The 18,939-nt window shown below is 44.9% G+C and overlaps 1 protein-coding gene across 6 annotated transcripts in view; it reads right to left on the minus strand.

The window, feature by feature from the left end:
- ENPP2 (ectonucleotide pyrophosphatase/phosphodiesterase 2) overlaps positions 1 to 18,471 on the minus strand; it is a 77,142-nt gene extending 58,671 nt beyond the window's left edge. For 2 of the 6 annotated variants that reach the window (XM_063327455.1, XM_063327456.1), the window contains exons 1-2: positions 2,622 to 2,752; positions 2,079 to 2,181 (exon numbers count right to left, since the gene is read on the minus strand). In XM_063327455.1, coding sequence (XP_063183525.1) covers positions 2,079 to 2,181; positions 2,622 to 2,672 — 154 coding nt within the window. In that variant the 5' untranslated portion in view covers positions 2,673 to 2,752. The other 4 variants (XM_063327457.1, XM_063327458.1, XM_063327454.1 and 1 more) reach the window with 3 other exon arrangements.
- Positions 18,472 to 18,939: the final 468 nt, after the last annotated feature.

An 18,939-nucleotide genomic window follows, 5' to 3' on the forward strand; every position in this document is an offset into this window, starting at 1 on the left:
AAAAACCCATATTGTTTTTGACTTGTAGATGAGTTCTATGCTAGATGAAAACTAAAATTTGCAATTTGCTTACAATCATGGCATACCCCTGGAGAAAGAACAAATTGGTCATATACGGTAATGGTAAAGAGACAGTGTTTTTTCAACCCAAAATAATTAACTCTGAACACCAAAAAACTTGGAAATAAATAAGCCAAAGCAGAGTGGAGTTGAAAAAGAATTTATAACAATCTTTTATTCTAGATATTTCATTGCACTGGGCTTCTGAAGAAGTACAACTGCAAGTCGTGCAACCAGAAGAGCCTAAATAGGTTCTTTCATCACAGTGCTTTGATTTTGTTAAGAAAAGCACCTCTCCAGTGTAACCTTTTACTTTCTCATTTAGACAGATGTGACTATAATACTTTATTCGTTGCTATCACATCCTTTTTTTTTACTGCAATAAAAATAACCGAGCTGCGTAAACACAGAAGGCACAAACCCCTCCATTACGTTTCTGACTCTCATTGTTGCACCCTGGACTGGACTACTTCTATGCCAGGTGCTGCTCCAATCCCACCTGTAAGCAAATTCTCAAGAGACTGCCAAAAGTACCCCATGTCCTGCCCTCTTTCAAGTGATCCTGTATTTCTTCCGATTTTCCTGGAACACTGAGCTAAAGCTCCTGCTATTGGAAACAGCAGGCAGCTACCGACGCCAGCCCTGGTGGTGTCGACCAGTGCTGGTTGGCTCAGCAGAGTTAGCACTGGTGAGCTGCAATGGGTCCCCAATATCAGAGCTTTGGGGCTTCAGCAAAAATCAGCTGAACAGCCCTGCCCTAAAGCCTAGACAGTCAACAGTGAAAGCAAAGCAATGGGCATTCAGGTGTTGAAGACGTGAAATGCAAATCCTTCCCGTCAATATTACACACACTACACAACTGCTCTACAGTTAATGCACTAGAAGATAAAAATAGAAATCAATCTGGTTTTCAAGCAATTTTTTTTTTAATTGTTGTATAAAGATCAAAAGCAAGAGCTGCTGTCTTTTTGGTTAACTAAAATGCCTCTGCTCAATGATCAGCAGCCCTGATTACGGCTGAGATTAGACATCAATTCCTGTGAAACACGGAGCCAGGGGAGGGAGGGGGGGTGGGAGGGACACAAATTCATTACCAGGAACACAACAAATTCAGGCCATGGTAAACAATTTTATAATTGAAATTCACAAGCTATCATTACAGACGAGTACTGCAAATGCAACCCTTTCACTTCAGTTATATTAACTAGCTCTAAGTCAATGACCACAAGTTTTCTTTCTCCTGCCAAAAGAAGGAACAGAGACACAAGTCAAGCCTACTTTTTTTTTTTTTTTAAGAAAAAAAAAAAGACTAGTTTTCCATTTTATATATTTTTCCACTCGGACTATGCCTGAGCTCACAAAACCCTATACTGCCCCAGAACACAAACAACAGTCCCTTCTCTGGCATGTTCTTGTTTTCCTCCAAAGAAAAAAGTAGGAGGTGAAAGAAAAAGAGACAACTCGGTGACAGCACATCTGGGCGAACACCTGCTCTCCTCTCCCCGGCCCTCTCCGCCGTCAGATGTCTGCCGTCTACTGTTCACAAACCAGCATGACCTCAGGAGCCACAGAAATCCCAAAAGCTTTTCTCACCAGTGCCTCTTGAAAGCACTAATCAAGTTGCAAGAAACCGCTTCAATAGCTACCAAAATAAAACCCTTAAACCCATGGGGGAGTGTCTCTTAGAGCTCTAGAAGGAAACTGTGCAGAGCACAAAACACAGCAAATCCTACGTAGGAGCTGATGAGATCGGTCTCTGTGAGACTGACAGTGCTCAGTCCTAAAATAAGCTAGATTTTCCATAGTCACATGCACACAGAGCAAAAGTTTAAGTAAATAGGAGACCTATAGGTGAGTCCCAAAGGTCAACTGACTCGGGCTCGCCGAGTTATTTATTCTTCTCTATATCCTACAGGGAAAAGGAACAAGCAAACTACTGTTTCGGAGTAGGAGTGGTTTCTAGCCACAGTATATAACATAAGGGTATTGCGATGTACGATTTACATTCGTTACTGTACCTGAGACCGGGCCCTCATCCCATTCTTCAGATCTCCTAAATCGATTTGTTGTAAATCCCATGCAGACATTTACTCCAAAGGCAAAAGCAAATAAAGATATAACCTGCAAAAGTAAAACAGCAAAGTGAGCAAACTGTGCAAAAAGCAGGGCTTCGGTGCTAAGAGCATTACGATTAAAGGGGCAGAGATGGTCCTCTATACGTTCAAGCTCCCCAGCACTGCAGTTCCCATCACTGGAGCAGCAGCTGACAGCGTCACCGTTGGAGAGTAACACAAACCAGAAGGGGTTTATGAATAAAACATCTCTCTCTGAAGCTGAAACGCTCCTTTTTGTAGGAACTTATTCAGGAGAGACGGGCTACTCCTCCTCTAAAAGCAAACATGCTCCTCTCCTCCCCTACCTGGTGCGAGTGGACGCAGCCCTTCTTAGCCATACTAGAGAATTCTTGAAAAGCCTGCGCGGCACCGTCGCCTTTTCTTTATAGTGAGCACAGAGCTCTGTTTGCTCTGGGAGTTCGGGCTATTAGCTACAAGTAATCCCACCTGGTGAGGTTGACAGGCTCGTGTGATTTGTCCAGGGGGTGATTTCATCATGTTTCACTCACAAATCACAGCTCCGAGTGCAAGAAGCTCCAGGCATCATCCCTCGCTGCGCCCTCCCCCCAAACACACACACACACGCACGCTTTTATGTGGTTTCCTCTGGCAAAGCAGGGCTTTCTTGTGTTGCTGCGGCCAATAGCTGTTCCTGCTTGTTTTATTCTCCTCGCAAAAGTAACATGGTTAAAAGAGAAACCAAATGCATCTCCATCTGGCTGCGAGGAGAAGGGGGGGAAGCTCACTTGAGGCTGCGAGCTGAAAATCTCCCCATGCCACCCTCAAACGTCACCCTGCGCAGTGGGCTTGGTGCATGGGGCGAGCACAGAGCCCCAGCTGCTGGCCTTGCCACGGACGGGGCGGCTTTGGCACCTTGGGAGCCCATCTCATTCTCCCAGTTTGCTCCTGAAGTTTCTAACTCGGTCACGGAGCAGAGTCCCCCCAAACTGGGGACACCTTCAGAGCGGGGGTTATTTTTCCACGCTGTTCTCCCGCCCTGCTGTGGTGGTGCAAGGCTCGGATCAATGGAAACGCAAGCAGCTTTATCTGAATAGCTGGAAACCACAGACTTCCAGAAAGGAAGGGAAGTGACACATTCCCTCTGCCCCACATTTTCCCATTTTCATCAACAACAACAGAAAGCTGGGCTGTTTGGATAAGCACGTCTATTTACAAAGCAAATGATAATGCTGAGCAGAATTACTGTTCCAATCAGGGGCTTAAATATTATTTGCCAAGGCAAATTATTTACCAGTGTAGTTTGCCACTTTTTTTCTCTGAATAAAGCTTCTTTCATTAAAGTGTTTACTAACAATTACATTTAAAGGGACAGAGTCAAGGTTCATAAGCTCTCAGATGGACTGAGCTTTCCTTGTGACCTGTCCCATACTCTATAATGGCATTAAGAAACAGTACAGTTTTCTTTAAACTATCTTGCAATATTAAACATGTACAATTTTGAGCTTTGTTTAGAGGTACCTTTTACCTGCTCCAATATCTCTCCTTCCCCACCGTGTAGCTTCATAGGGCAGAGGCTAAAAAGCCCTCCTCTTTGCTGCCTGCATTTTATCAGTCTGCCAGCCTTTGCTAGGACCTGATCCTTTTTTATGCAGTTTCTTAACCCAAAGTGGCTCCATTGTGCAGCTGCATCTTTGCAGTGCAAGCCTCAGGGAAAAGTAATTAGCCTGAGAAGGCCTACATCGTATTCCTCTCCTTTGCACAGACCAGGACTGTGAAGGTAAGACCCATCTTCTAACGTGCTCCTCATCACTAGCTGGGTTGAAAAGGAAATGGGTTGCAATAGGCAATATTTTTCTAGTAAAAAAACTGCACAGAGGTATAGAGAAAAGTAGTCACTAAAGCTTTTACTAGCTGTTCCTATAAAATTCTTCACCCTTAGCCTCTGCTATATCCTGTGGTTAAACAACTTCACCCCTAAGCACTAGGTAAGTACAGCAGAGTGCGACAGCAGAAGGGAAACCAAACATGTCACAAATAAAATTGCTCAACGGGATTGCCTATGTGTCTCAAGTAATGAAGTTCATGGTTTCATGGGCAAAACAAGGGAATCAGCAGCCCCAGACTCTCCTCTAGCCTGGGACCCTTGGGTCAGCGAATGACCCAGGCAAAACACAACCGAATTTTCAAATCTGTTGGCCAATTTTGAGTGCCCAATCAATAAGTCCAGCCTCATTTACAGAGATGCTGAGCCTCTGCTGTTCCTGCATATCTTCCTAACACACAGGTGCTCGGTTCTTTTGAAAGTAAGTCCCTACATAAGTTAAAAATGGGCTCCCAGAAAAATAAAGCAAGAAACAAAACCCAAAAGTACTGCATCATGGATGACCTCTACTGATTTTAAAACACATATTTCATTTTTCCCTTCATGTAACCTCTCTGGAGCTTATAAACTGCACAATTTCACATAAATGGAGGAGATCGTTTTATGTTTCCTGGTCCATGCTACGAGTAATTAACCTCCTTTGTAATATCCTTTAGAACTCTAGATGATGACGACTCTGAAACCGCTAATCTTTTTCATATGTGTTATGTAGACACATTTTCCAGTAGCTCTGAACTGACCGCATGCTCAGATGCACAATCATCTTTTTGTCACAAGGACTCTGCCTGAAGCCACCCCACAGATGCACAAGGAACTTATTAGCATAAACGAGGTATAATGATTTTGTTCAGGCAAAATTTCACTGCTGGGATCACTGGCAATTAACTCTTTCAGCAACCGATTGCTGTGATACTCATCAGAATAGGAAAGACTAAAGCTAAAATAACGTATTCCAGGCCCAAGAATGCAGCGGTACAGTAAAAGTTTTAGGGCTTGATTAAACAAATTAAAAAGGAGTTTTACCAAGATGAACAGAATATGAAATGCCTCTTCATCAGTTATTGTGCAAAAGAACTGGGTTTTGGCTTTTCTGGCTTATATGATCATACTGATTATTATTTAACTCGGGATGCAAAACTGCCAGCCAGCCACTAGGTGACACTTTAAATGAGAAGTTCATACTGTAACGTTTCCACAGTTAAAAGCATTCCTGTTCTGCTATTCCACAGCGTTAACAGAAGAAAGGCAATATTTGCAGTGTTACATAAACCTGATTTTTCTTGAGCATTTTTTTTAAATGAGAAAAGAAAATGCAGAGAAATCAAATATATTGGCTGAGTCAGAGGTGGGGGATGGAGTGGGCTCGAAAGAAATAAGCCTTTTCAGCTATTCATCTCCACTTTGCACTGCTGGATGCAGCCACATCAGCCAAGGTGAAAGCCTTCAGTATCCTCAACAGAAGCATGAAAGGCAGAAAGGTGAAGGACTTCTCCAAAATGTCCAGGAACTCTCACCCCCCAAACACAGCTTCCACATATAGTTGTGGCCAAGAAAAACAGTTAGTCAGGTACATGAAGTAGCAACTTCAAGGAACAAAACCTTTTGATAAACTATAGAAATTCAAGCAGTGTCCACATCGGGTCTCCTCAGATACAAGCACTGTGAAGCCAAATAAATTCCCAGCAGCCAAAGTGAACATGGGAAGATGAAAATACTCTCTGAAAGCTGAAAACACCCTGAGGCTTCTTAGCAAACCGAAACAGGCATGACATACCAAGAAAAGCTGACTCCTGTGTATAAAGGACTTTAAACCATGTTTTTATAGGACTTTATAGATCAAAACCAAATATCTTCAGCACTCAGCCAGTACAGTGACTCATAAACAAGAAGGAGAGGGAAGGGAAGGCGAGTGTGTGAGGGCAAGGACAGCAAAAGGACAGCAAAAGGACAGCAAAGCCAGCCAGGGTCAGCAGTCTGATGATAAAAAGAGAGACGAGAAGAGTAACAGTCAGTACAGGAGGGTGACAACCTGTGATGAGCAGTCCCTCAGCAGAGATCAGCCCCAGATCCAGGCTATAGCCATATACCGGAGCCCAGACAAGTGACTGCACAGCTTGGGTATGCCAGAAAAAATACACAAGAGTTACTGAAGGATGAAGGACCTATATCTGCTCAGCTTGTGATAGTACCACTGAAGACCCCAAAAAAGGGTGGCTGAGAATTCCTCTTTACGTGATGGAGGCAAAAGACTTCAGCAAGTGATAGATTTCAAATGTCTGGCAAGCTGGTTTGGAAACAAAAAATTACAATCTGACCATAACGGGTAGGAGAGGACACAGATGTTCTCATGGGTGTGTTAAGGGGGCAGGCAGGGTATAGGGGAAAAGAAGCTATTATCAGAGACAAGGGTCAGACCGTCCCTTCCTTGGGCTTAGGACATGTGAGAGTTGCAGCAGCTTCTGCCAGTTTCTTTTGTTCTTACACATGTAAAACTGCATTTGGCAAGGAGGCGATTTCCCTGGCAGAGGGCACAGGACCGACTGCGGAGGAGCTGCACCACTGTGCCCACCGCTACCCCATGAGACTGGGAAGACCCACAAATCAGGCTGTGCTTATGAAAGTACACCATCCTCACCACAGTGCCTCAAAACACCACCTGACAACACCTCGACGCTTGACAACAGTCACCAATTATCTGTCTGCTCATCTCCGCCCTGAGGGGAGAGGTATGCAAACTGTAGTGCCTGGTGTGCTGAAGGAGTCTGCTGAGGATCACTTTCTTGGCCAGAAAGATCCATAAAGGGGTGCCAGACCCTCAGGGACGATCACGGACAAATTAAAGTCTTCAAAATTGCAGTTTACTACAGCCCAGCCCCTGAGGCACCAAGTGCCTTAGGCACCTATAGGCCCATCAACATTTCTGAGCACCCTACATAACGCCTGCAGGGTTCACAGGGCCGGGAGGTGAGCGCCCAGATCTAACCCAAACTTCACGGAGGATGACCAACAAAGCACGTCAACCAGAAAAGCACGTCGCATCCCTCCTTGCCTCACCCTCCTGTAAATGCCCTTCCAGGATGGCTACCAAACCACGTCCTGCACCAAACACAGGTGTCTTGGGTGTACAGCTGTCCGAGACTGGGCCTACATGCTCTGCCTACCCAAAAAGAGAAGAGGAACCCCCAGCCAAGGGAGGACCCGAGTCCCAGTCTCTGCTCTACTGATGCAAAACACTTGTATACTCACTGGGATGAGGACTGAAACCCCACTGGGCAGCCTGCTGAAAAAAAGGATGGGTTTATGCAGTACGGGAATAAATTCTCCCACACCCCATGTCAGATATGGCAGTTTGGGTGGCTAAACAAGGGCTGTGGATTTGGTGAGAGCACTGCAGCTCCTGAAGCTGCCTCTGATGCCTGAGGAAGGGCTTTAGCTTAAGTGTGTCCTACACGTGCAATCACCATTTGCATCCACACGCAAGAAAAAGCAAGACTTAGAAGCAAGGTCACCTCTTTTGTCAGAGTAGCTAGGGTAGCTGGAAAAAGGAGACAGGTTTTCAGTGACGTGAAGAAAGCTTTGCGTGTCTGAATGCCCATCTCCCTCCTCCCAGCAGTACTACAGCTAACAGACCAACTGCTCCAACACAGGGTGTTACACCTCTCCCTGTGAACCACATATATGACATAACAGCATTACCAATGCATACCTTCATAACCTTCAAAGAAGCTAACGTTTTCCCAGTTCAGTTTCTGGACAATATTATTATTATGAAGGAACACAAATACTTCACCAAAATGCACTGAGTTCAGAATTATATTTCTTAAGATAGCCGTATATAAAAATTTTGGCATGCTGCAGAATTATAACCGTTCCATGATGAAAAATCACCTCGCGTGGAGGGGATGAATGAGCAAAACATGGAGCCAAAGAGCCCATATGTGTTTTTAATGCAGTCCATGCGAGGCTAAGTATGTCTTCAGGTCCTCATCCTTGCCTTCCTCTGTTTGAGATGGTGACAGGTATCACAGATGCCCATCAATGGCTTTAGAGGCATCTTTTTAAAAAAGCTGTAGGCTTCCATGGTGTGAAAATCACCCACCTACTCTACCAGTAGCCTGGAGGCCTCAAGGATACCTTGTATATGCCACATACAATCCCTGTTAATTTATTTGGATTTTACAAGTGATACAACCTATTCCATTCCGCAAAAACCATAACCCTTTAAAAACAATGAGTTAAAGTGAAAAGGGAAAAAAACCCAAACAAAATCAAACAGAACAAAGATGGGAAAGCTACTTAAAGATGCAATAAAGCAGGTTTTCGAGACTTCACGTTCCTAGTTTCGTTGTGTAACTTGTATGTACATCGTTTCCCTCATTCAAACCTTTCTCAGTAGAATATTAGCTTTGAATTTCCTGAGTATATAAAGCTTCTTGTGGGGACTTCTACAATAATCCTGTACCACATCTCTCTTACTTAATCATATTTATCCTCGCCCCAAACTCTGTTTTGGCACACTTTTCAAGCTCAAGGCTTGGTTATGATTAAAAAATTTCCAAGTGCTAATCTCTTCCCTACAAGTAAAATGTGGATATAATTAATACCATTTTGTTTACTTTGAGTTTGTTTTCTTTGCCAAACAAGAGTTCTGTTTGTTTGCTTTAAATCTCTTTTTTTTTAATGTTTTTGGCACTTGGATCAAAAAAAAAAGAAGTATTTTAATTAATATTTTTCTTCTCGCTAATCTAAAAAAAAAAAAAACCCTGGTATTTTCTAAACAGCAAAACTCTATTTGATTTCGGTTTAAAGAGATATGCCACTATGAATATTGTTGTCAGCTTGCCTGCAGTTGAGGCTTTGGCCATCCATTCTCCGCAGCACTCATACTTCTTTTGGGGAAGAAGGGAAGCGGGATGAGGCTGGAAACAGAGGATTCCCCCACAGGTCCTCAGGTGGGCACATTTTCCACCTGTTCCTACGCACAAGGAGGCATCTCAAGACTGAAGAATTGGCTGCTGTTATGGTGCCTGTACCTACGAAAGCTTTTTTGGCGCGGTAAACGAATGCACGAACGTAGGACAGGCTGCGACAGTGTTGTAGTTAAGATTTAAAAAGGCTGTGGGCCTCCTGGGGCATGAACCTACTTCACTCAAGTCCAATTCAAGTGCAAGAGCTATTTTATTTGCATAAGGACTGCAAGACTGCAGCACTAGATGCAACCAGGCCAGCATAAGAGAAGGAAATCCTCTATTAAATAAAATCCTGAAGAAATCAGGACATCTTTTTCAGATGACCTCTGAAAAAAAACAAAAAACAATTATTAAAAGCCGACTAAACTCCCTGATCTGATTGACCGAGTGGCCCCATGAACTCGTATGTGGAGGAGCGTACAATAGGAACGGCACAGGCTTCTGCCCAAAGAAAAATGCATAGAATGAGGACACAGCTAACGCTGTCACAGACTTAGCCCCATCTGCAACTCCTTTTTGGGGGTACTGATTTAGCTCTTATTTGAAAGACACATCACAGCTGTTGGGAGGAGTAAGATACCTGAATAGCTTGGAAATAACTGGATTTTCTGCCCTTTTCCTTCAGAACAGAAGTAAAACCAGCAGGTACAGTCCAGATACACAGTCTACAAGCAGTCCTGGCAGACTGGCTCGTCCTTGTCACTCCCATCCCCCTCACCCCAACCAACCACTCCCAGGGCCACGCTGTGGGTCAAAACAGGTTAAAATTTTCCCTTTCTTTTACAGGGTTTGCAGTTGGAGGAGCTCCCTGGTCCTCAGGCCTGGAAGCAGCGTGCCTGTGAGATACAGTGAGCTGAAAACTGCTACCGCTTCTGAACCCCAAGCCGGGCACTGTAAATAAGCAGCACCCCACGGCCAGGGGAGCAGGGGGCAGAGCACAGACAGGCTTTTCTCTCCCCCCGCCTCTCGCTGCTGCTCCCAGGGGAGTGGTGTCACTGTCACCGAAGCGTAGGCTCAGCTCGCCGCATTTCTGAACATGCATCTGCTGCCGCCTGTTTTAATGGCAAAGCACAAAAGCTTAAAACAATCGCATATTACTTTTTTAGGTCATTTAGGACAGATGGGCCACTTTCCAAGCATCACAAATTTTCCTAAGTTGAACTGTGTCACCACCACTTGAGTTAAATGCCAGCTTTTTTTTTTTTTTCTGATTACAGCCAAGTGCAAAGATGACAAATATAAGTACAAAGGGAAAAACATCCTGTTGGAACAGTACTCCCTGTTTTCCCCGGGTGAGAAAAGTAAAAGCGACATTTTAACAACAAAACAATGTGATCCATTGCTGGAAGTTTTTTGTTAAAGCCATATCATAATGTGTGACAGAATAAATTTCAAGCTCTGCAGGAATGCAATATAAAAAAATGAAGGAAAGTGCTAGAAATAAAAAGTATGCAGCTCTGTGCTAGCATGGGTTTGCATAAGGATTATCAAAAGTTTTTTGATGCAAGTACTTTTTTTACCTTTTCAGCATAAAACTTTGGAAAGGAATAAAGAATCATTTTTTCTAATGGATTAAACAAGCAGACTGTAGGGAAACTGTCCAATTTAATATTAATAGATTACTTCAGTATTTTAAAGCAAATAGTTTACTGAGTTAAGTTTTGATTCTCTAGCTCGTCTTTTTTTTTTTCATCTAGCGATACAAGATTTTCAGAAATATTCGGCTCCTTGGTTTAATGATTGCCGACTGCTGTAAAACAAAAGCAGCTCTGCTTTGCTCGGCCTTCACAGAAAAGAGATATATCTCCTCCCCACCCCAGTAAATCCCTTTTTCACATCAGACAAGACTAAAGTCAGCTTGTAATTATATATGTTGAAGTTTCTCAGGGCAGAGACAGATGTTGCTGAGCATCCACAGAGAGCCAGAAAAACAGCTGTGGCTATTTAATTTAGTGCCCTTCCACTGTCCGCTGCTGCCCCTTCTCCAACACACTGCAACCAAGCACTTTTGAAGGCAACGTCTGATCCAACCCATATAAAAAAGGACTTGAATAAACTACCTCTCTGGTGAAGAGGGTGGAGACACCTCCTTTTCCAGCCATAGCTTTGCCAGCCTAAGGAAAGGCCTCCAGTGCCTGGTGTCGCCGCTCAGGCCTGTGAATTCAATATTTCAGCCTTTCAGGTGAGGAGCTGCCCTGCCCGACTGCCTCTCCTCCTCCTCCTCCTCTGCACTGCACCCGACCGACCACTGGAGTTTCATTGCTTGCGTGACCTTCCTCCAGCCTGGTGCTGAGGAATACTGTGATTAAATCTCATTTAAAAAAAACAACAACAACAACAACAAACCAAACCAAAAACCAAACCAAAGCAAAAACCGACAGACTTCGAGTAAAGAAGCCAGTATGGGCGATGGAAGCAGGCAGGGAGAAGCAGTGTCTTCCGGCGACACAGGTGAACTCAGGAGAGGAGGAGCACCCCTACCCCTGGGGCAAACGAGGTTCACTTTGCAGAGACAGAGCAGGAGCACGTACAGGCTTCCTCTGTGGCAGCTTAGGCCACGTCAGCTGTTTTGCAAATGAATATGGGACTATAACCTCATGTTCATACCCCTGCTGGTAGGCAGCCTAAGCCTGCTGAAGCATCTGCTTGATTCTGCAGATAATTCGGCATGGTTTTTGAAGATATTGGATTAAAAAAACGACACTAGAAAAACTGCTTTCATTGCTTACTACTCTGACTCGTTATCAATAAAACAAAGAAGCCAACCCCAAAGCCCCATGGTATAAGGGCAGGTGGAAGCACGGTCAGGCTGCAGGACACGGTCAGGCTGCAGGACAGAGGGCACAGAGCAGACACGGGGCTTTTGGGGAGGTGGCAGCTTCAGCAAAATAAACCAGGCCTGACACTGCCAGCAGCAGCTGCCAGGACAGCACGGTGGCTGAAGGGCACCCGAGATCCCATGACTGTCACAGCCATCTCCTACCGTCTGTAGGGAACACTAGTCTGACTGGGCAGAGCAACGGAAGTGCAGAAAAAGACATCTCAGTGTTGGGGGTGAAAAGAGACAAAATCATAGAATCATAGGGTTGGAAGGGACCTCTGGAGATCATCTAGTCCAACCCCCCAGAAAAATATATGAGGAGAGTGGAGTTTTGGAGATTCCAAAGGGAATCCTTCCTTCTTGTTCCCCCTGTTGTGGGGCTTTGGGGGGAGGAAACCGTCCTCACGAGCTCTAGTCTATTGTTAATGCTCTGTTCCAGTTGTACCGCACAAGTGCAATATACATTCAAGGACACTGAAAAATTAGAGCCTATTTAGATGCATTGAATTTATGTGGTCAAGCACAAATGACCTGAGTAATGAATCCTTCTGGACTTGGCAGCCAGCTGAGATTGAGACCCTTCGGGTTGATTTCTTTAAGAGAGGCATCTTTAAGATAGTGGCATCAATCGATTCTTTAGTACAATCCTGTCGTTTACAAAGAATGTACAAAAAAATGCTGTTTCCCTGAGCAGGGAAAGGAATCCTATTGTTTTGGCTATCCATGAGGCATTTAAGAGCTGCTTACTTTTATACTGAATGAAGGGCCATCAGCTCCAAGGGAATTTCACCCAATTTTATAGTAGTGATCCCTTCCCTCTGTCCCACCCCAAAGGGGTGACCTTGTTTCGGGTTCGCCTGTTGTCTTCACTGCCACCTTAGCTGTCCAGCCTCAGCATGGAAAGAAAGGAAAGAAAGTATTTACAGGTGATAGCAACTTCATTATCTACAAAGTGTTGTTTCATCTGGACATTTCTCCTCCCCCCCTTATAGTGCTGTATTTTCATCCACAGGATGTTTTTTGTTGTCTCAGCCCAAATTCCTTTTGGGGGTGGCAAGAGACGCGTTGAGGAATGACTTTCCAGGCCTGAGCCACACACTCAGGCTGGACGGAGCAGCCCTCATCCCCATCTTTCAGATCCCGTCATGGGTCACCTGCTGCAGGTACCAGACCCCAGCCACAAGCTCATTCTCTTCTTTCTCCAAAGATGGCTGAAACAACTCATACTTTCTCTTTATACAACCTGTTAAATCTTAGAAATGAAAGTATTGCACCTAACATTCTGCACTGATGCTGATGTAGATGAGGACCAGGCTGCCTTTGGCCTCTTCCCACCATCCCACTCATGTCAGAGGCTGTGCTGACATACCAAACTGCAGACTGGAGCAACTGAAGGAGTGGCAATTTGTAACAGTCCCTGCAGCTGTAATCAGAGTTTCTCTATCCCAGCTTTTGGTAGCCCTAACACTGAAATTGATGCAGGGCTGATCCCCCAGTCCCTCTGCTGCTGCCACAACACGGGATCCTCACCACCATCCTGTCCCAGCTCCAGTAACCCCCACCAGCCCATGGCCCGTTCCCTGTTCTCCTGCTGTGGCCAGAAAACTTTTTCAGCTGTCATATTCATCAATGGCACCAGGCACATACAGCTAATAGGACTGAAAAGGTTTTTCTGTAAGGGGAAATATACAGCAATAAGTAAGCAAATATTCTCTAGGTAGTAACTTCTACCTTGAAATTTTTTCTCTTTGCCCTTTATATATTATTCTCTTTGCCCCTTTTACTGCTATTTGTCAGGAGTGCTGCACCAAAATCCTGCCTCAAGGACTTGCACTTGAATAGGGCAGTTTGAAGCAATTCTGCAGAGCTGAGCTGCTGGAGTGAAGTCATTGAAAACACAGAGTGTGGGATGGAGCATCCCTGGGCTGTATTCCTCCCCTCTGCTTTGTTATGCTGTTTGCAAAGTGCTGAGGGAAGTCTTCAAATCCTGTGCCAGGTTTGCACGGCGCTCTCTGTAAAACCTGGAGTGATTCCTGGGGGAGCCCAGTCTGCGCTGACTCTGACAACTTTTGCACAGAGCAGTAAAATCATCCTTTCTTCAAGTCCACGCGTTCCCCCCTTGCAAATTGTCCATGTCTGGCAGAAGAATGACCTGGTGGGTTGGTTTGTGGGTAAACACAAGTGCATGGACCTGTCTGGGAGCATCTCCTCATGCGTTAGTCCTGGCTAAGCGCACGTGTGGCCTGTCACACTAGGAAGCACACCCTGCCTTGTCCCAACGGCCACCTGCACTTCAACACACGCCAATACAAAGACAGAAGCTTGAAATTTGGCGTTAAATCAAAAAGCCTGTATGAGCAAAGTGGTATCACCCAGGCTAGTGAATATTTCCCAAGTTCTTTGAGCACCACAGGGGTGAGAGGAAGGACCTCAGCCAAACATCCTATTTAACAGGCAGCAAGAAAAAAAGAGCTGCGAGGAGAATAAAATGGGAAATTGCAGTGATGGGGGTGTGAGGTAGCTGCCAGGGAGGGTTTCAGAAGAACAGGAGGAACTCTGACCGTGTTCCACAAATGATGTACAGGTTTTTACACCAGATGGACATGGGAGGGAAAAATAAGGTCATGTTCAAGGATGAGTTCCCAAGAAGTCCTCAGAAAAAAAAAAAAAAAAAAGAGAAAGCCAGTGAAGAGGTGAGTGATAGTAAAGCCAGACATGTCTTCTAAAACTAGAAGGCTTTCAGGTTAAAATCTTTAAATAGTCAAAAAATACATGGAAACAGAAGATCAGAGGCTGTGAGTCCATTATTTTTGTAGATATGAGGTCAAGATTTAAGGCTTCTGTATTGGGTGTCCATGCCCAGGCGCTGGCAGTTTGGCCCGCTGGGAAGCCTCTGTGAGGAGCGGCCGGGGCTGTCCTGGGCTGGACGTAGCCGGCTCCAGCTGGTCCCAGTTGGCTCCAACTGACTCACTGAAGCCAAGATGGCTGCCTCTGGTAAAACACATTGAAGAAAGGGTGAAGATCGCTGTGCAGGTAGTGAGGAATGTGGGAAAAAGTGTGAGAAACAGCCCTGCAAACACCATGGTCATGAAGAAGGAGGGGAGGAGGTGCTCCAGGTGCCAGAGCAGACATTCCCCAGCAGCCCATGGAAGGGACCCCAGTGGAGTGGGTTTATCCTGAAGGACTGCAGCCCGGGGAAAGGGTCCGCACTGGAGCAGGGAAACGTGTGAGGAGGGAGGAGCAGCAGAGAGGGGCTGTTATGGATGGATCACAACCCGGGGTGGGATACCCGGGGTGGTGGGGAGGAAGTGGTGGAGTCAGGAATGAAGGAGTGAAGTTGAGCCTGGAAAAAGGGGGAGGGTGGGGGAAAGGCACTGTTTTAATTTTTGTCTTTGCTTCTCACCACCTAAATCTATTTTAATTGGCAATAAATTAAATTAATTTTCCACAAGTTGAATCTATTTCGCCCATGACACTAATCGGTCTTTATCTCAACCCACGAGCTTTTCTCTCTTGTTTTCTCCCTCCCCCTGTCCTGTTGAGGAAGGGGAGTGAGAGGGTGGCTGGATGGACATCTGGCAGCCAGGCAAGGTCAACCCACCACAGCTTTCTATTAAAAATCTCAACAAGATATTATGAAATTAGATAAACAAAGGAGCATGCTTATAGATTAAACTTGTGAGGTACTTCCCAATAAAAAGAGTGGAAGGAGGTCATGAAGTCTCACACAGAAAGGAATTGGCTGGAATTGTCCTGGCTGGACAGGAATTGTGTTAGAAGAGGAGGCATCTGAGGACACAATTTATCTCCCAGTCACAGATGTAAGAAGGTAAAGGAAACAGGGCTACTGTTGGAAAGACAGCACAGAGTACGTGATAACGCACAGAGACCACAGGAGCAGCCAGATTTCAAATGTTTGATTTAGAAATCTTAAAACCCGGTGTCAATATTTTTGCATGTCAGGTCAAAGAATTTTAGGTACAAATGCAGTTATATAAGTACTAAATGCAAGTAATTATTTTTAAAAAAATAAATATTCTGCAATATCTAGGAGCAAAACGGTCCATCTGCAACAGGAGAAAAGCTCAGTCTGTCTCAGGGCGAGAAGACAGGAGCTGAGCCTAATAGCACCTGCTATTATTTTGTATTTTTAATCTCTTTTAATCCAATTTTTCATGTACAGCGCTAGCCACTGGAACTTCTAAGCAACACAATTTAAACAGTACACAACAGCAAAATAGTTCTCCAATGCTGACAGAGCCTATATGTATTTATATATGTGTTTACTTTTCTTTTTGTATCAAAGTGACAGTGACCCTGTTCTCCCTTACTCTAAATGCACGGAGTGCACACAGTTTCATGGCTTTTGAGACAAAGAAAGCCTGTGAGGTCACTTGGTCTAACACCCCGCAGACATAGTCACCATTTCACCTGGTGGCGAGGCCGAGGGAGTGTGCATCCCAGCTGGGCTGGCGTGGGCTGCACGGGGAGAGCAGTGCTGGGAGATTCAAAAGCCCCCATCCCGCAAGGTGTGCCAGAGGTCAAGGATTCCTCCAGCTTTGCAAGCACATGAAAACCAGTTTGTGTTATTGGTGTGTCAGCAATAACACGTTTTCCTCCATTTCCGTCAGTGAACCGTTAATTTGGTGAAGCGCCATAGATGAGCACTTACAATAGCGCACGGGAGTTCGGACAAGGTGGTGCTAGCCCCAGCATTGCCAGGAACAGTCTCATGCCGCCACCTTTCATTCAGCTCTCAGAAATATTCATTACCTCCATTTCCAGTTCAACTGATGTCAAAGGATTACATCTGGCATTCCTGGGTAAAGGCTGCTTCCGAGCGCTGTTATTAACAGCTCCATCTTTCAAGAATGATGCTAACATATCGTTAGCTACCTGGCATTCAAACCCCACCGGCATCCTTTATGAATAATTGGAAACCTCCCTGCTGCGGTGACTTTAAACTCATGGTTTAACCATCTTATTACATCCTCTGAAATAAGGCAAGATTTTGTAGAATAAATGTTGCAACACAAATGGAGTGCTGTTTTATTTTTTTAACATCCTATACAGGCCTGCTAGGAGGAAATAGTTCCACAGCCTTGGACTTCAAGAGAAGCTCTTTCTTAATCTAAAAATGTCCGTAGCTGCCCCTGAACAGTTCGGCAGGTTACTTGGGGGCAGCCGCTGGTAGGGGCAGAGTCAACCTCTTCTTTCTTTCAGGTACAGGCATCCTCCTGCTACCTCTCCCTACCCACTGGGCCCTACTCTGCTGGCCCCCAGCCCACCTCCCCACGGCAGGTCCACCGAGGGGGTCTGGGGCACTCCTGTAAGCTGCAGACAAGAGCTTTGACACCGCTTCGGTAACGCAAGCCTTTCGAACAAGGGGAGCAATACCTGCTTTGCCACAGAAATGCTCTATTTTTGAATTTGACGAGTCAGCGCCCCGCTTTGACTTGCAGAGCTCAGCGTTTCCCTCACAGATGCGGTGGCAAGAAGGAGCAGCCTGCGCAGCACCGGCGCATGCTGACGGGAAGCTTACGCAGATCAGTAGTAATTAGAAGCAAATCACAATTAAAATCTAAGCAAATCAGAAGCAAAAGAGACTCAAAAGAGGGACGCGATGATTAATACTTCAAAATCAGAGTAATCAAAACCATTATGAGTCCAAACATATGGAGGGGAAACTACAGGGCATACACTGCTTTGTTAACTCCTTATCAACTTGCCTCTCTAATTAGCACTTTACATTTGTGGCATAAGGGGTTATGAAAAAAAATTACAGATCCTTGAGATGTTACTGCCCTGATTAAAGAAATTCATATATTTCCTTTGGATAAAAAGGCTTAGGTAGAAGTCCCTGTAATAGGAACCTTATTTAAACAGATTGACTTTAAGCCCAAGACTTTGCCAGTGAAGCTCCAGACACTGGAAATTTTAATATAAATCAAAAGCTAAGTGACGTGTGAGTTTTAAACTTGTAATTACATATTTGCCTAATATTAATATTGTAGGAGGTAAATACAAACAGAAAGCAAGATACTTTGCTTGTGTCTGTGCTGGATGCCAATTTTAACATTGCTATAAGAAAACAATACATATGAAAGGCAGTTTATATTAAAAATGTTGAGAGAAGGCATCTCCAGAAGACAAAACAAGCTATAAGAGATCTACTATGATTTTTTAAACATAGTTTCATCTCTGTGCATTAAATAATACTTTCTACTTTACTTATGAATCAGAGCACTTCCAACATCACCCCTGAATGCATATTGAAAAGACTTCCAACTTGCCAAATCCCAATCCAAGTTGCACTTGGCAAAAACACATTCACGCTACTTCATAGCCTGACTTTGCTTGTAATTATGTTTATTTAAGACTACTTCAACAAGCCAGAAAAACACATGGGACGGAAGGGGAGGGAAGATGCTCCTACCGTACCAGTGGATCTTTTTTCTCCATGACTGAAGTTTGATGCGGAAACTTCAGTTCACCCTGGCCCCGGCAGCGGCTCCCAGCAGATGCACTTGTCCGGGGAGGTCGCGGGCTGCCTCGGCCCCGGGCCGGCTCCCGGGGGGATGCCTGGCCACCCTGGGCCTGGGATCCCAGTGCCGCGCGGCTGAAGTCAGGGTGACAGCTGCCCCGGCGGGACAATGGCTCCATTGGGAGATGGCTGGAGGACAAAGGCGCTGCTTTCAGGAATTATTTTATATGCACACATGTGACCTTTGCCTGAAATGACTCTATGGAAAGCGTCCCTGTCCTGAAGATCTGCTTTCAAATGCAGCAGTCTGAGGCGCTTGCTTAATTTGTCCTCTTTTTTTTTCCCTTTTCTTTTTTTTTTGGCGACAGATGCCTCAGGAGAGGTCATGTGCAGATAACAAGGTGGTGCCGAGCTCTTTCTGATCATTTAATAGAGCTATTCAGTAACAGATAGGATTATTTTCTTTGCTTTCAAAGGTCTTGACCAGAATCTACTAACTGGAGTGTTTTTGTCTGCTTTTAGCAATTGAACTACAAAACCAGAGTATCCTATCTCTCCATCCCATGTCCTGAGCCAGCCTATGAGCTGTCTCCAAGCTCAAGCCACCTTTGCTAGAGTGCGTGTAGTTTTAAATTGATGCATCCAGA

The sequence above is a fragment of the Chroicocephalus ridibundus genome, chromosome 2, assembly GCF_963924245.1.
Source record: "Chroicocephalus ridibundus chromosome 2, bChrRid1.1, whole genome shotgun sequence".
Taxonomy (NCBI): domain Eukaryota; kingdom Metazoa; phylum Chordata; class Aves; order Charadriiformes; family Laridae; genus Chroicocephalus; species Chroicocephalus ridibundus.